Source organism: Vanessa atalanta, chromosome 23 (genome assembly GCF_905147765.1).
Source record: "Vanessa atalanta chromosome 23, ilVanAtal1.2, whole genome shotgun sequence".
Lineage (NCBI taxonomy): Eukaryota > Metazoa > Arthropoda > Insecta > Lepidoptera > Nymphalidae > Vanessa > Vanessa atalanta.
Genome location: NC_061893.1, coordinates 9228565 through 9243964, shown reverse-complemented (window position 1 = coordinate 9243964; position 15400 = coordinate 9228565). Strand labels below are relative to the sequence as shown.

Sequence of the window (15400 nt, the reverse complement as noted above, 5' to 3'; positions counted from 1 at the left end):
AGCGTCATGCATATTTATGTATGTTAAGGTTGTTCGAATAAGGTCAGCGAGAAGGAATTTAGTCTCTGATACAATGATTGTTCCAGTGAATAAAGAAAAACGTTTCTATGTAATATTGTCTACAACTAGCCCATTATATCATCTTATTACACGCTATCATCGTTTTCTAAACGTGAATTTCATCAAAATCTGTGCCTAGTCGTTAGCTTATAAGGCTACAGAATCCGAAGACCTAGATTCAAGTTCTGAATTGAACTAATAATATATGTATACATAAATATTTTAAGTAACAGCACAGAAGTTGACAAAGATGGAATTCTGTGACTCGAACTTTTTCGATGGCTTCTTATTGTGTCTGAACTCTTTTAACCCATTGGACGGATTTAGCTGGTGTCATGGGCTACCTGATGTAAGAATTATTACCCATTGCAACCAACCTAAAAAAAAGTAAAGCAATAGTTCCCAAAACTATGACATTATATTTCTTTTGCCAGTCCACTGGCTCACCGATCTTTCAAACCGGAACAAATCAGCACTAAGCATATTTATTTTACGGTAAAATGTAGAATCTCTGAAAAGTGAAAATATCTGAATGTCCAGAGAGGCTTGCAAGAAGCACTACCACCAAGTAAATTTGAATTGGATTTTAATCATGAGAAAAAAAGAGTTTATCTGTATTTATCAGAAGCATTACTGAAATGTCAGCGACTAGTTAGGTCAGCCATCGTATCAGAAATATTATTTTGACTGACATTACAATAATATTATAAATAGGTTAGATCCTAAACGCTTTTACTGACAGAGAAAGCGAATTCAGTGAGATAATTGAAATACCATAAACCCGCGAAGCAGACGAAATAGCGGATATTTGGTAACTATAATACAGTAAATTTATCGTATCCTCGGAGTCGGATAGGGCGGAAATTATATAACTGTTCAGAAGAATTCTTCGGGATATTTCGTGAACGAAAAAGATAGATTTGAAAAATGTCAAGTCGAAGCCAACAGTATAGTTCTGTGTTATAACAAAAGTTATCAACATCATTAGTCCAAACAATAAAAAAGCGTTAAGTTAGTCATCGTGGCAAAGTTAATGAATGCGATACTTCGTGTGAATTCTTATTTGTTAAACGACTGCACTCGAAAGTTTTTTTAATACGGATTTTTAGGGAATTCAAAGAAACAACAATATTTTTTCACGGAAGAGAAAGTAAAATTTGTTCATTTTGAGATAAAAAAAATCATTATTATAAAAAAATATATATTTAAGAGTCGGTTGATGCTCTGCAACTTCTTATAGAAACAAATATCATCGTCAAGAACTGATTTTCAATGTAAAAATAATTACGAAAATCCCAATCAAAGCAATATAGTTACAAATCTTTACAAACGTTAATTTCAATTATATTTGTATTTTTGACGACCTCAGTGGTCGAGTAGTGTGTACACCGATTTTGATGGGTACGCCACTCCGAGGTCCCGGGTTCGATTGCCGGCCGAGTCAATGTAGAAAAAGTTCATTAGTTTTCTATGTTGTCTTGGGTCTGGGTGTATGTGGTACCGTCGTTACTTCTGATTTTCCATAACACAAGTGCTTTAGCTACTTACATTGGGATCAGAGTAATGTATGTGATGTTGTCCAATATTAAATAATTAATTAATTATATGCGTAAACCTTTAAACATAATAGAATAAAACATATATCAAAAGAAAGCCCTTACACCTGTGGTTATTTTATTGGTCACCAAAAATATATCAAACAAAATCACAGTCATGTCAAACCGAATTTACAAATTAATTAAAAAAAAGCAACCGTAAGAACTTCCTTTAAACATCCAATTCAGTCCATTGCAGATAATATACGTTGAATAGTAAATACATAGTGTGTGATATATTTCATTCAATCGTATAATTAAATGGGCGTGAGTTTCTGATCCAAATTCGTTTAATAAATAAACCAGAGAACGCTTTCAGCGCGGTCTATCAATGAATTAGCGAAAGTTTTCTTGGATCGAACGTCGCTTGTACCAAGTTAGCAGCGAATTTAGCTTTGAGACATCCTCTCTATTGGATTAAGTATTTTTGAAACAATTCAAACATGATAAATAAATCTTATTTTTTTAAATACTTGATACGTTATAATCTTTATTTATTTTATAAATACCTTACATTTCACTAACCTTGTCTAATAATAAATAAAAATTTCATTTGTAATGTTATATATTACAAAGATAGATATGGCATTATCAAATTAAGGTAATTATTTTAATTTAACTCTAATAGACATTAGAGTTTATAAATAATAAAAGATTGTTGTACCATGCTATTTTAATATATTTTATAACACTTAAATAGGTTATAATTAATAGGAAATAGTTTAATATTTATGTGGAGATTTACTGGTCGTTTAATTCAATCTAAACACAAGTTATTGTGACACAAACAATTACACGATTAAACATGGTTACCGGAAGTCGCCTTCGTCTGTCACTTACACTGGTGAAGTGACGATAAAAAGGGTCACTCGAGATAGTGCGGTTGACTTACGGATTTAATATTAAATGATTTTATTGCAAGAAATCTTTGCGAATTTCCAAGCAATTAAATACAAATTTGATTTATCACACAATATTTCGAAAAAGGAGAAACAATACAAAATCATCATTTATTGATATGTCTTTTATGATAATAAAGATTTTATCTTTATCATCTCTATATTACTATTATCATCAAAGTATCAGTCCGTCTGAGATATATACATACAAAGTATCAGTCAACTAACTCATTAGAAAGTCGATTAAGAAACAATTGCAAATTTCACCTTCACGGACATTTCTCGAAGCGAGCTTACAAGAACATAAACGTGTAAAAGGCAAAAATTTTTGAAAAAAGGTATTTAAAAAAAACACGATTAAATAAGTATATTTATAGATAACAAAACATTCTTTGCAAAAAGGCACAATGGTTTATAATATTAACTCTTATTCCGTCAGTTACTTGAATTAAAATAGTGCACGAAACGCTTAATCCGACTCGTATAGCACTTCACTGGCGCGGAAATTAAAACCGCGTCTGGCTGTCACTTGCACTGGCTCAAAGTGACCCTAGAAAATAGCCACTCGAAGTGATAGTGCAATTGACTCAGGGATTGACTGTATTGAATGTACGCTAATTCGATATCAAGATGGTTCGCCTTTTAGCTCAATATTTGCGAGTGCAATTCTATTAGGGGGGAAAATGCATTTATTTGCTTAGACCTGGTGGCGACATTCTATGTTTACGGAGTTTTTGCATTAAGATAGTTAAAAGGTGTCTGCGAGAATTTAAAATAAAATCTTTTTTAAATAAAATAAAATAATATATTCACAGAATAGTCAAACGACAAAGTTTGTTAGAGTTTAATCGTGAAGTACAAGAATAAGCAGAATTTCGTATCAGAGTAGGTTAACTGTGTAATATACGTATTAAACTTAAGATTATTTTTAAGACTTCATTCAAATTCAGTGGAACGAGTGAATGGATCTGAATGAAATTTTACAAAAAGATATATTATAGTCTGGAATAGAACACTGTTTTTTTTTACGCGGAAAAATTACCTTACACCTCCCACCCCACAAAAGCAGGTGAATCCCCATTCAGAAATTAGTCATCAAATATTTTAAAACAAAAACATTATAAACTAAAGCGAACTCGTATTCATTTTGTTCCAAACTTTTTAATGAACATATTCAAATAAACAGTAATTCACGCACAATAACACAAAGCGTTCTAAGCCCGTGCTGTGAAGAAAATCACGAAAAATTCCGACGTTTTCCTAATTACAAACCCAAACAAACCATTAACACTTATCACGGTAGAGTAGGAGAGAGGGTATAAGAAAGCGTATACCGAAACCACTTGCTCCGTAACCTAACACCTAAACGGGTAGGGTTGTCGGTTCGAGAAACAATATAATAGTTTTTCAGGTTTTCAAATTTATGTATTGACAATGGCGAGTATTGTAATTCAATAAAATATACAAAAGAGGTTTTAGTGTAACTTTAAAATTATAAACGCCGGACAATCGTTTTCTTCTTTACTTATAATTATATATTATGTAACAAATACTCTCAATCAAATATATAGTTAGTCGGCCGGCTTTAAGACGATTAGATTCATATAAAAATAATACAGCGAAACTTTTATTTTTATTTTCAAGTATTTGAGAAGAATATCAAGGCAAATAATCCTCATTAGTACTAAAATTAAATGTATTGACCTTTTAGACAATATAAAGATAAATCTCTATGCGTTCCAACCCTGGTCCATCTCAGGCCCCTCGCTAAGTACATCAAATGAATTGTAAATGAAATAAGCGGCGAGTGCCGCTATCACGCCAGTTTTATGTGCATGCCATCTTACATTGGACCAGACATATGTATGAAGGTAACGTTTGACTTTAAAAGATAGAAAAGTTAACACTTTAAATTAATTCTATGGGAGCATCTGTAAGCATGAGTAATTTGATTTTAGTAATACCAACCAAAATTATTCAGGTTTATATTATCCTGATATATAAAACATATTTCAAGTGCTTGGTTATAAACAGTTTTTCTATTATTTATTGGTACGCGTGGAAAATTTCATAATAGACTAAAATGGCATATATTGCTTTCATAATATTTTTTACAGAATCAGGTATACATATAAAAGTAAAAACTTATGTGATGATTATAATTTTAATTCCAAGCCTTTCATTTACAATAAAATTATATTTGATAACATTTTTAATTTAAATAAAAAAAAAAATCGTTGTAATAAAAATGTTTCTAAAAGTCATTAATGATTTTTTTTTAAATAATCTAATGATGAAATACATACACAATACGTAATTTTATAATTATTTATTAATATAAATTAATTTGTCTATTAACTAAAACAAATATTTTCTTATGTAGCAAGCGTAGCTTATTTAACGTAGAAGCTCTACGGTTCGTAGAAGTACATCTACGATACCGTACCTCGTAGACGATTGAAACTTTATTTTGTTTTTGTGTGTCATACTTTATATTTATATCGTTTTATTATTTCAGGTAAACTTGATACATTGACTGACTTAAAGGTAATTTAGCAATAATGTAGATTGGCGATGGATTTGTAATATAAGAATATTTGTAAAGTTATAAAAATAGTAAAAGACCAGTTATATAAAAAGGATAGAATAACGTTACTATGCAATAATTACCATAAAATAAATAATAAATATTTATATTTTATTTAAAAAAATCTCACTGAGATTTTTATTTAATTCACAGTTAATTTAATATTTCGAAGCATCGAAAGCGCTTCATTGAGCTTTTTTATTTGTTTCTTTATTTGAAGACATTTTATATCCAATTTATTGTAAGATATAAATTTAAATAAATAATAACATACATAAAAACAATAGAAGATATGAGAAAAAACGAATAAGAATCTGCACCAAAACCGGTTTATCCTTAATATTACACTCACGTAAGCTCTCCTTATACCACTAAAAGCCTTTATTCAACATAAAAACCAAGTGAGATAGTAGCAGAAAAAGTAATAGTTACGAAAGAGGCAGATATATTTGTTAAAAAGGAAAATGGACCAAAAAGGTTTTAGCTGTTAATCTTTGAAAAATATCGTTGTTATTATTATAAGTTGAAGTCTCGACTTGTATAAAGAGATTCTCGAATACCCCCGGGAACTATTACCTTTATTTTTATAAATGCCAAATCTGACAGTTGCTTAATCAAGATTGTTCCAAACCAAAAATACCTAATACATCTCCCTTTACAAACACTTTTGAATAGTAATATTACAGTTTAATAAAAATTATACGTAAAGCAATCAGTGGTCTGGAATCCAGATTCTACCGAGATGAATCGAACGTCTAACGAATACGTTACGTGTACATATATGTATTATTTCCAAGTATTTACATAAAAGCTTTAGCGTAATAATTATACTCGTTACAATATAAATTCAAATAATATCTAAAATTAATAGCAATCATTCTTATTTATTACTTAAATGGATATAAAAGAGAATATTAGAAATCATTTTCTAATATTTTTCATATTTTTTAATAGTATTCTCGTTTATCTTTTATAAATAGATATACATGCAAGACGGCTAAATAAAATTTCCGTATTGGTATAGATTTTAATATCCTGAGATGGTCATACACAGACAGACTTCCGACTCCCGCTTGGCTCTTTTACTGATCTCTAATATTAGGATTCCTCACGCAACTCAACTATCTAGAGCTGTGTTTGGTTAATTTGAATATTATATTAAAATACCGCAAGTTCATAACACGGAAGAGAGATAACTCTTTAATAAATGAATTCTTTTAGTGTTATCTCGTTCTTAATACATATTCATGTCATTATTTTAACAATTGGCTCTTTATGTTAATATTATATATCATTTATATAAGGCAGTGTACTTATAGTTTTGTACACGTACATACGATCCAAAGCTAATGAAATTTTTGGATTAATTTTGTAGAGTTATGTTACAAAAAATATTAAAAAAATTGTTAGTCATGTATATCTGCAGTAAAGTTATGTTAATTGTTGAGAAATATTAACTTTATTTAACTAAAAATTCCTGGATTTAGGCTCGGGTTCCGGCAAAAAAGCAACTATGCGAATTTCTTTCTGTTTTTTCTCGCTGGAGGCTGCTTTCCGAAACGGTGATAGAGTCGAAATATTGACGATTCAAAAATACTTAATTGTTAAGTTAACTTAAATAAAATACATTGGATTTGATTTGATTTATAGATCCCCGGGTTGGAATTCTAGATTCTAGACTTTTTAAATGTATAAAACCTTAAAACACATAAAACCTGCATAAAATTCGATCAAGTTAAGCGAAATTTTCGAGTTACTTTTTTACAATTCGTGTTATTCTCAGCAATAAAGAAAAACGCCGTACGAATCGTGACTTAGAAGCAATTCAGAGATATTCCAGCTATCTATCCGTAGTGAAGTCAAAGTCAAATCTAAATTTATTTCTTAAACACAAAAGAGAACTACTTCTCAGCCTTTTTATTGATAATAGGTTGGCAAACTGGCAAATTGACTTTGGCACCGTCAGAAATATTAACCATCCCTAACATTGCCAATGCGCCACCAGCCTTGAGAATTATGATATGGGCCTCGTGTCTGTAGTTACACTGTTACATAAATCATAAAAAATAACTTATATCGGGCTAGTTGACATATAAGGAAATAAAGATGAAACGTTCTACTGATGGGGTGAGGCCGCCTGCCTTTTCAAGAAGGTAAAACATGCGGACAGTAAAATATCACAAATATATTTGTATTAAATATCTTTGCTGCTGGTTTTTTAAAATTGCAACATTCCTTCTTTAAGTCCCGACAGACGTGGTCAGCCTTTGAAACCATTTCAGAACGATTTCTTTGAAACGTTTCAAAGCATAGAGTCGTATTATTTATGTAATTTGACTAAAATAATGTCTATAACAAAATTATTCCTATATGTAATATTCGCAATTTATATTTAAAATAATACAGTACAAGTATCTGTTTGAAAGCTATAGGCATTGGTTTTTATTTGGCTGAATATCATAAAGCATTCCGTAATTGTAAATAATATATTATCTATTAATAAATGATTTAGTGGACTAGTTCTAAATAGTTAAGTTTTGGTGTATGCAATTGCAAGAAAATCAGACGCAAGTTTTTAAAAACATTTCTCTTAAATAACGCAGCTTTTGATTTGTATTGTAACCATTTTAACTTGATAGGTTTATAATAGTAATCCAGATATAGTTCATCTTAAATACTATAGGAAAAAAGAAAAATATCGGATTTATTTATTAAATAACTGTAATTGTTTTATTTTTTCAAAAGAAAACCTGGAGCTAGTTTTTAACGAAGTTAATTTGAACCAACAATACGCGTATGTTTCTGTCAAATGCAAGGTATAATAGTAAATTACTTAATGCATCGACCTATAAAAGATTTAACACACTCACACACGCACCAGGCCACGCCTCCCTGTCGGCGACCCCTTTGTTCTTACGTCAACATGCGCAAAACGGTCGACCAACGCCTATGTGTGCGTTAAGGGGGAATGAAATATACAGCCAATTTTTCTTACTTACTTACTCTTTTATTTATCAGAATCATTGTATTGGCGATCGAATGGTTTTAAAAAGGATCTTTTTTATCTCCTGAAATTACCTTTTTCATTATGCGAGATAAAACATAGATAAAGTACCAGGATTTCATAAACGCCCGAGAGATTTTGCATCAAGAATATTTCTCGTACAAAGCGATATCGACAATTACAATCATTATAGACACAAATTGACGGGAACCAACTTTTCCTTCCCCATTACAGATTGACAATAGCTCCTCCATTTCCCTTTGCACCCACTTAAGCGGGCGAGTGTGAGTGAGGGGTGTAAGTACGCTTGCGTCTGTGAGCGTGCGCCCCGCACTGCATGGCATAAATAGGGACGCATAAGGGTATCAGAAGCATTGGCCTACCGCCATCCGCGACGGAAGGTCGTCTCGTGTTCACAATGTAATTTCTCGTTTACTCCTACTTCTTTCTGCTCTCCTAGTACTAGTTAACGATACGTATCATGTATTCTCTATAGAAATAAAAAATTGGTGCTCAAAAATTCAGAAACAAAAAAAAAAGATATTTTTATATAGAAGCTTTGTTATGGCGATCTGATAGGATTAGGGTTGTAGTCAATTTATTGAAGAAAGTGAAAACTTCAAGATGAACTTCATAGGTAAGTGAAAATTTTATCTTGAGTATTTCCTTTAAGAATATTTACGGTAATTTTTAATTCGAACACTGCGTCATTCTGAGCCGTGTTGTACGCAATAGTGCGAATTTAATTTCGACACGAAATTTTCACATTCAATTTAGGAAATTAAACATTATATGAACCAATTCGATATTAAAATTACACTGCGGTTTTCCATACATTTTCATTATAAATTACATTATGTGTTTCAAGTTGTATTAATACGTTCATTTTCCGCCGATGTTTTGTAAATCAGTTTAATGCGTAATATCTGCATTTATATTGTGATATTATTTTTCTTTAATAATCGGCTTAAAAAACAATTATTCCTTCCATAGAATATAAAGTTAATTTGAGCTGTCGTTTTAATAAACCATGGTTTCAACTTAATTTGATTTTAGGCTATTGTCCTATTTAAAGTCATGAATAATAATTAATATTCTTAGCAACACATTAAGGTCTTGGTCTTATATTTAAATTAATTAAACTTCATATTCGTCCTCAATAGCCCTAAGCCACCTCTCACACCACTAAGCCAGATCTTATTTCCCAACCGGCTACCAGAATATTTTATATTTCCTTACTCAAACTATCCTGAAGACTCAACAAAACTCTCCATACAGAAGCTCGTCCATCCCATTGGTTATAGTTTCTGCTACATTTCTATTTTTAAATGTCTTGCAAATATTATGAACCGTGCGACAGAAGTTACAAGAACTAAAGTATCAGAGCAGGAGCAATCTTACATTAAGACTGTATAGATTCGTACATCGCCGATGGTTTTATCGATATACCCAAAGTTATATCTGATAACGAATAATATTACTAATAAAAAAACCTATTTGATTTAATTTAATAAACGATATACATTAACGGTCTCCTTTATAAATTTTGCTTCGCGGTTGTTTAGTTAAACGTTGATGTATATCATTCTGTGAGAATTAATTTTATATCCACGAAAAGACGACGCAGCTTAGAGTAAATAATTACCAACAAGGAGTTTCTATCACTTTAGACACATCGAAAGTTGGCAGTTAGAGCAAACGACTTCACGATTTCGTAACATTTTTAAAAATGGAATCGATAATATTTCATTGACATTTCATCTGTAATATATTTTTTGTCACAAATAATATATTCTTTTCGTAACAATGAAATGTTTCAGTCACATTAATCCCACGTAATAGCTGGTTAAATAATGAACTATGGTCCATTTAACTTGTAGCCTGAACTCGTTCGCTGTAACCTGCATAGCCTATTTGGCACTCTGCCAGAAGGGTTAGCGAGCCTTGGAATCGTTACATTATTACATGTAAGGGATTGTGACCTTTATTTTGTGTAAGTAAGAATTATAATTGCTTGACGCCAGCCGGAATTACTTTTAATATATTCGAATAAAATAAAACAAATGTTTGCATTTCTAAAATTATAATTTTATGTAACAATTTCTTTTATGTTTACTATACTGCGTTATGCATATATAATTATTACGATATTTTGTGTAGGCTTTGGGAACTTTGGTCTGTTTAATACGAAAAAAAAGTATAGAAGATATTTTTTTAAGAAGGCAGACGTAAAATACGTAAAAGACGTGAATAGAGACCATAGATATACGTATATAGATATTGAGACGACGACCTCCGTGGTCGAGTAGTGTGTACACCGGTTTTCATGGGTACGCCACTCCGAGGTCTCGGGTTCGATTCCCGGCCGAGTCGATGTAGAAAAAGTTCATTAGTTTTCTATGTTGTCTTGGGTCTGGGTGTTTGTGGTACCGTCGTTACTTCTGATTTTCCAAAACACAAGTGCTTTAGCTACTTACATTGGGATCAGAGTAATGTATGTGATGTTGTCCGATATTTATTGAGATTGGTAGCACATATTCAGTATTACTTCGTCAACTCGTCGCCAACCGTGGGAACTAAGATATTACATCCGTTATGCTTATCATTACACTGGCTCACTAACCATTCGAACCGGATCAGATTAACACAGAGTAAGCATTGCTGTTTGGTGATACAATATTGATAAGATGGCACCCCTAGACATAAAATCCTACCACCAAATACATTTATTTAATTACTAAAAAGTAAATTCATTTATTAAAGTATTACTTTTATTTAGATCTTCATCTTTATTAGTAAATGAGAAGTTACGATTCAGTAAAGCCTTACTGAAGAACCGACTAAACCGTTATGTATAAAACTTATATTACAAATTGTAGAGCGTTTTGGGGAAGGTTTTAAAATATCATAAGCTTTGCAGTTTTACTCGATCTACTCAAGAAAAAATTATCGTCCTTGTATAAAATAAATTACTTATTACTAACTACGAATTCACTTCACAAGAAGTGCTTCACAGCATACGCGAATTAAACTACAACAATAGTTTGTATTATTGTATTCATTCTTTATATGGAATATTTCTGTGTTTCTTTCTGTCACAATTTTAAGTGGCACAACAATGCTGTCTCGGTCTTTGCTTAAGATTTCGGCTTTTTGTCAAATGTCAGCTCGAGTGAAGTTATTTAAGACTTTATTTTATGAATAGTATGTTGTAGGCCGCGATTGCTTAGTGGCCACGTGAATGTTGACCGAAGCAACGATGAAATTTCATGTACTTAATTCTACCACGTGTATCCATCAATCCGCATTAGAGCAGCGTTGTGTCATAAGCTCCAAGCCTTCTCCTGAAGGGAATAATATATATGTTTCGATTAAAAAACCGACTTTAAATCATACTCTGAGATAAATATAATAACTTCAAAATGAAATGTATTCTCAAAAATATATTCTCTGAAACAAAAAATAACAGTTTTCCAAATAGAGATAAAATCCTTAGAATATCAAGTCGGTTAATAAACATTTGCCTTGCACCTACCACCTCACTTAAAAACTCCAACATATATAGAAAAATCACAATAGTAACGAACAATGTCTCGATTGTCCGTCTGTAGTCTAATATTACGTAAATGTTTTAAAAGCCAAAGTTCGTGTAATTACTTACTACTCACGCTCGAACAATTATACGGGGTTTAATGATATTTGACAAATAAAGCAATCGTACCGTGGAATAGGATACAGGAGGCGTGTTATTTATTATTCAAATGATTTCCCTGAAACAATTCTCAGGACATGAGCAAGTCAAATATCATATTACTTTAATTAGATTATCCACCAATCAGGATTAGAGCAGCCACATGGAATAAACTCTAATACATTGTCAAGAGAAAAGGAGGTCAGAGCCCAACAGTGGGATTCAACTGTTACTTATGTGTGCTCCTCGGTTATAAGGACTTGATGTAATGGTAAAATATCAAGAGCAAGAATCGAAGCTGTGACCTCTGACGCATGCGGCCCGGTTTCTCAACAATAAATACGCTAGTCAGCCAAAACTGCGCTTGTGACGGTAGTTAATAATTTAGACACTGGCATCAAGCCAGATTCTAGATATGTAGGTTTACAAGCGATATAGAAGCTAGATATAGGGTAATTTAATTTTTTCTCACGAACAACGCTTCTTTAAATAAAGATAGAAAAATGTTGGATACGATTGTCTGGAATAACTTGTTCTAGTTCTTGCTCGTACTCGGTTTTGAGTTTCACATCGTGACAAATAAATATTTTTCTTTTCGATTCGAGCCAAAATGGCCAAGAGAGACGACCCAACTACGAGGAATATATAACGCTGTACTCCCTATTCAATCACTCGCATAGTTTGATGGGACTTGATAAAATCAAAATCAAAATAGACTTTATTCAAGTAGGCTTTTACAAGCACTTTTGAATTGTCATTTAACAAGCTATAATAAGTGAAGCTACCACCGGTTCGGAATGTAGATTCTTCCGAAAAAAACCGGCAAGAAACTCAGTAGTTACTTTCAACATTTAAAAATGCAGTCACGTTAGATAAATACAATTATATATGTATGTAATATATCCTGTCTGGAAGTCAACAAGTATTAACTCCACGCTTTTTTATCATTAATATAATCTTGTATGCCTTCTTTCCCAATGTATTTTTTACAAATTATTTGAATTTATGAATCGGCAAAGATAAAAATGTCTGAATATCCACAAGAATGAACAAAGTCCAGGTAACGGAATAACAGCTTCACGTGTTTACAAAATTTACAAACTTAGGCTGTTTTAGAAACAGAAAAATGTTTAATGGCAGGATGTGTGTGTGGCCTTAAGAGATAGGCAATCTTTTTAATTCACATTACTGGTAAAAAAAGGCAGTAAAATAAATGTGCTTTGGGAAGTTATATTCTCCATTTCTCACATTGCCAATACGCTGCCAACTGTATATTAAAATAATTTGTGTCTGTAGTTACTTTGAATATCAGATTACAGCAATAAATAACCATTTGTACCGGAAACTACTAGTAATAACTTACAGTACAATAATTTTACGTTACGTTTGATAGTCTGTGAGGAAATAAATACAACGGCCACATAACTCTACGAATCTACAAAGCGAGACGGTGACCATAGACTTCATTTAGAAAAAAAATATCAATCAAAGAAGTAGACCCTGCAATAAGGCTCCACACGAACAAGCCTCTAAACACAAAAAAATCTCATTATAAAGAACCTAAATCTAAGAAAGATCCTTTAATAGAAACCGTCACAAATCTTTCTTAACGTTTATAGTGCGAGAGTGACCATTATATAAATCCTTTCTTTGTCACTTGTATTGTATTAGAGAAGGACAGATGGATGGCTAAAAGGAGTACAGCGATTTGCTTTCAGACGGACATGGATTAATCCACTCTCCTCCACAAGTGCTTGAGGTATAGAAAAGAAATGCAATATAGTTTAATGATCATGTGTGCTGTATATACGAGCTATACGATACATAAATACGGGATTTTAATTTTATACTTCCTCGCTAGGCCTTGTTCAATGTTATTTTATTTATTTCCTTTTAACTTTATTATATATTAAAGAACAAACGTATAAGGAAAAGCTCTTGTTCTTGGGCCGGATACTTCATTGAGCATCCATTCTTAACATACAAACATTCATTATTACTATATAGCACTGAAATTAATTACTTGGCAGTAGGGCTGAAGCACCGATTAATAAACCAAACGGCAGTACTTAATAATGTTGTGTACTTTGAAGGATAAGTGAGCCAGTGTATACACAGGCACAACGGCCATTTTTCTTATAATGCTAATATCTGTGGTCGAAGGTGACCAGTCATTCTTACGAGACACGTTTGCCCGTCCGGATAACGATATAAATAAAAATTCGCTCGAAAACAGAACTGAAATAAAATAAATTTATTTTATAAAAGCAAAAATGATTTATAATTTTATACATCAAAACAATTTTTAAATATAAAAAGTATTTATTTCTAATGATTTCATAAACAAATACGCTTTCAATATAATTGGATTGGGTTCATTTGAGTTCTACAAAATAATCTAATATACGAGCCCCGAGGCACAATAATTAAAGCGATTAATGCTAAACAATAAATGGTAAAATTGAATTGAATTTCAATCGAGTATAAACAATATGGCGGCAATAAAGTGGAGTGTTTCAGATCTAATTAAAAGCTTCGAGTGTTATTTCGTATTTATTTTTATCACTATGAAGTTTATACGCACTACGAATGAGTGCAATGCTTAAGAATTTTAAAAATACTTTTGTGATTAATAATTATAAAAATAAAATTATATGCTTTGTATTTAGAATTTATTATATTTGTACAAAAATATAAAATGATAGGTATGTACATAACATCAACACATCAAGACGTTGAAACTAAATACTAGCTGAAAATAGTTTCGTAACTTCGATATGTTACTCCGACTCCTGAAAGTCATATTATATTAAAAATATTAATAGATAAGCCTTATATGTAGTAAGTAGTCTCTGGAAGTATTACATTCCGAATTTTTGGTTGATTTAAATTCGATTCAAATGTTTTTAAGAGCACGGAATGAAGGATGTTTTGTATTTTATGTTTCAGTTCTAAATATTCGGAAGTCAGATTCGCGTGATCTTTTCGTTGTCTGATCAGAAAATTCCTACGGTCCGAGCTACTCCGAGAAATAGAATAACTAATAGAATCTAATACAAAAATAAATATAAGATTACTGAACTGAACTTCATTTGCAAATGTCAGCAGCGTTAAATATACATTTCTATTATCTTAGTTTTATATGATCTTTGAAAAATAAACATCAATAAACACGAAATAAAACCGAACCTTGTAAATTCATTGCAAAACAGATAAAAAAAAATACTTTCGTTTTTTTTAGGAACCTTAAATTCCATTTGTGAAGATACGACCAGATTCCATTCCTACACAGAATAGGAAGCGAATCGTCTGTCTCGGTTATCTAATCGAATAACTCTCTTTCCCGGGGACGGTGACCGAGTCGCGAATCAATGTTTTTATTGTAAAATCTAAAATCGATATTCGGGTCGCGTTCTGAGAATTTTTATGTACAAATCATACGAAATAGCGGAATGGAATACTTTAAAAGCTATGTAAATTAAAACTACGTTTTCCTAAATAACAATATAAATTCGAAAGTATGTTACGCTTTATCGACTCAACTACTCAACCGATAATTATTAC

At 31.6% G+C, this 15400-nt stretch overlaps 1 protein-coding gene across 3 annotated transcripts in view; it reads left to right on the top strand.

The window, feature by feature from the left end:
• The window catches only part of LOC125073231 (complexin), a 294844-nt gene that overhangs the window by 236143 nt on the left and 43301 nt on the right, over nucleotides 1–15400 (top strand). Inside the window, exon 1 of one of the 3 annotated variants that reach the window (XM_047683976.1) lies at nucleotides 8531–8782. The exons of the other annotated variants lie outside the window; for them this stretch is intronic. Within the exon in view, the coding sequence (XP_047539932.1) occupies nucleotides 8770–8782 (13 nt within the window). The 5' untranslated portion in view covers nucleotides 8531–8769. Of the gene's footprint in view, nucleotides 1–8530; nucleotides 8783–15400 lie in introns of those variants that run through there. 3 annotated transcript variants of the gene reach the window in all.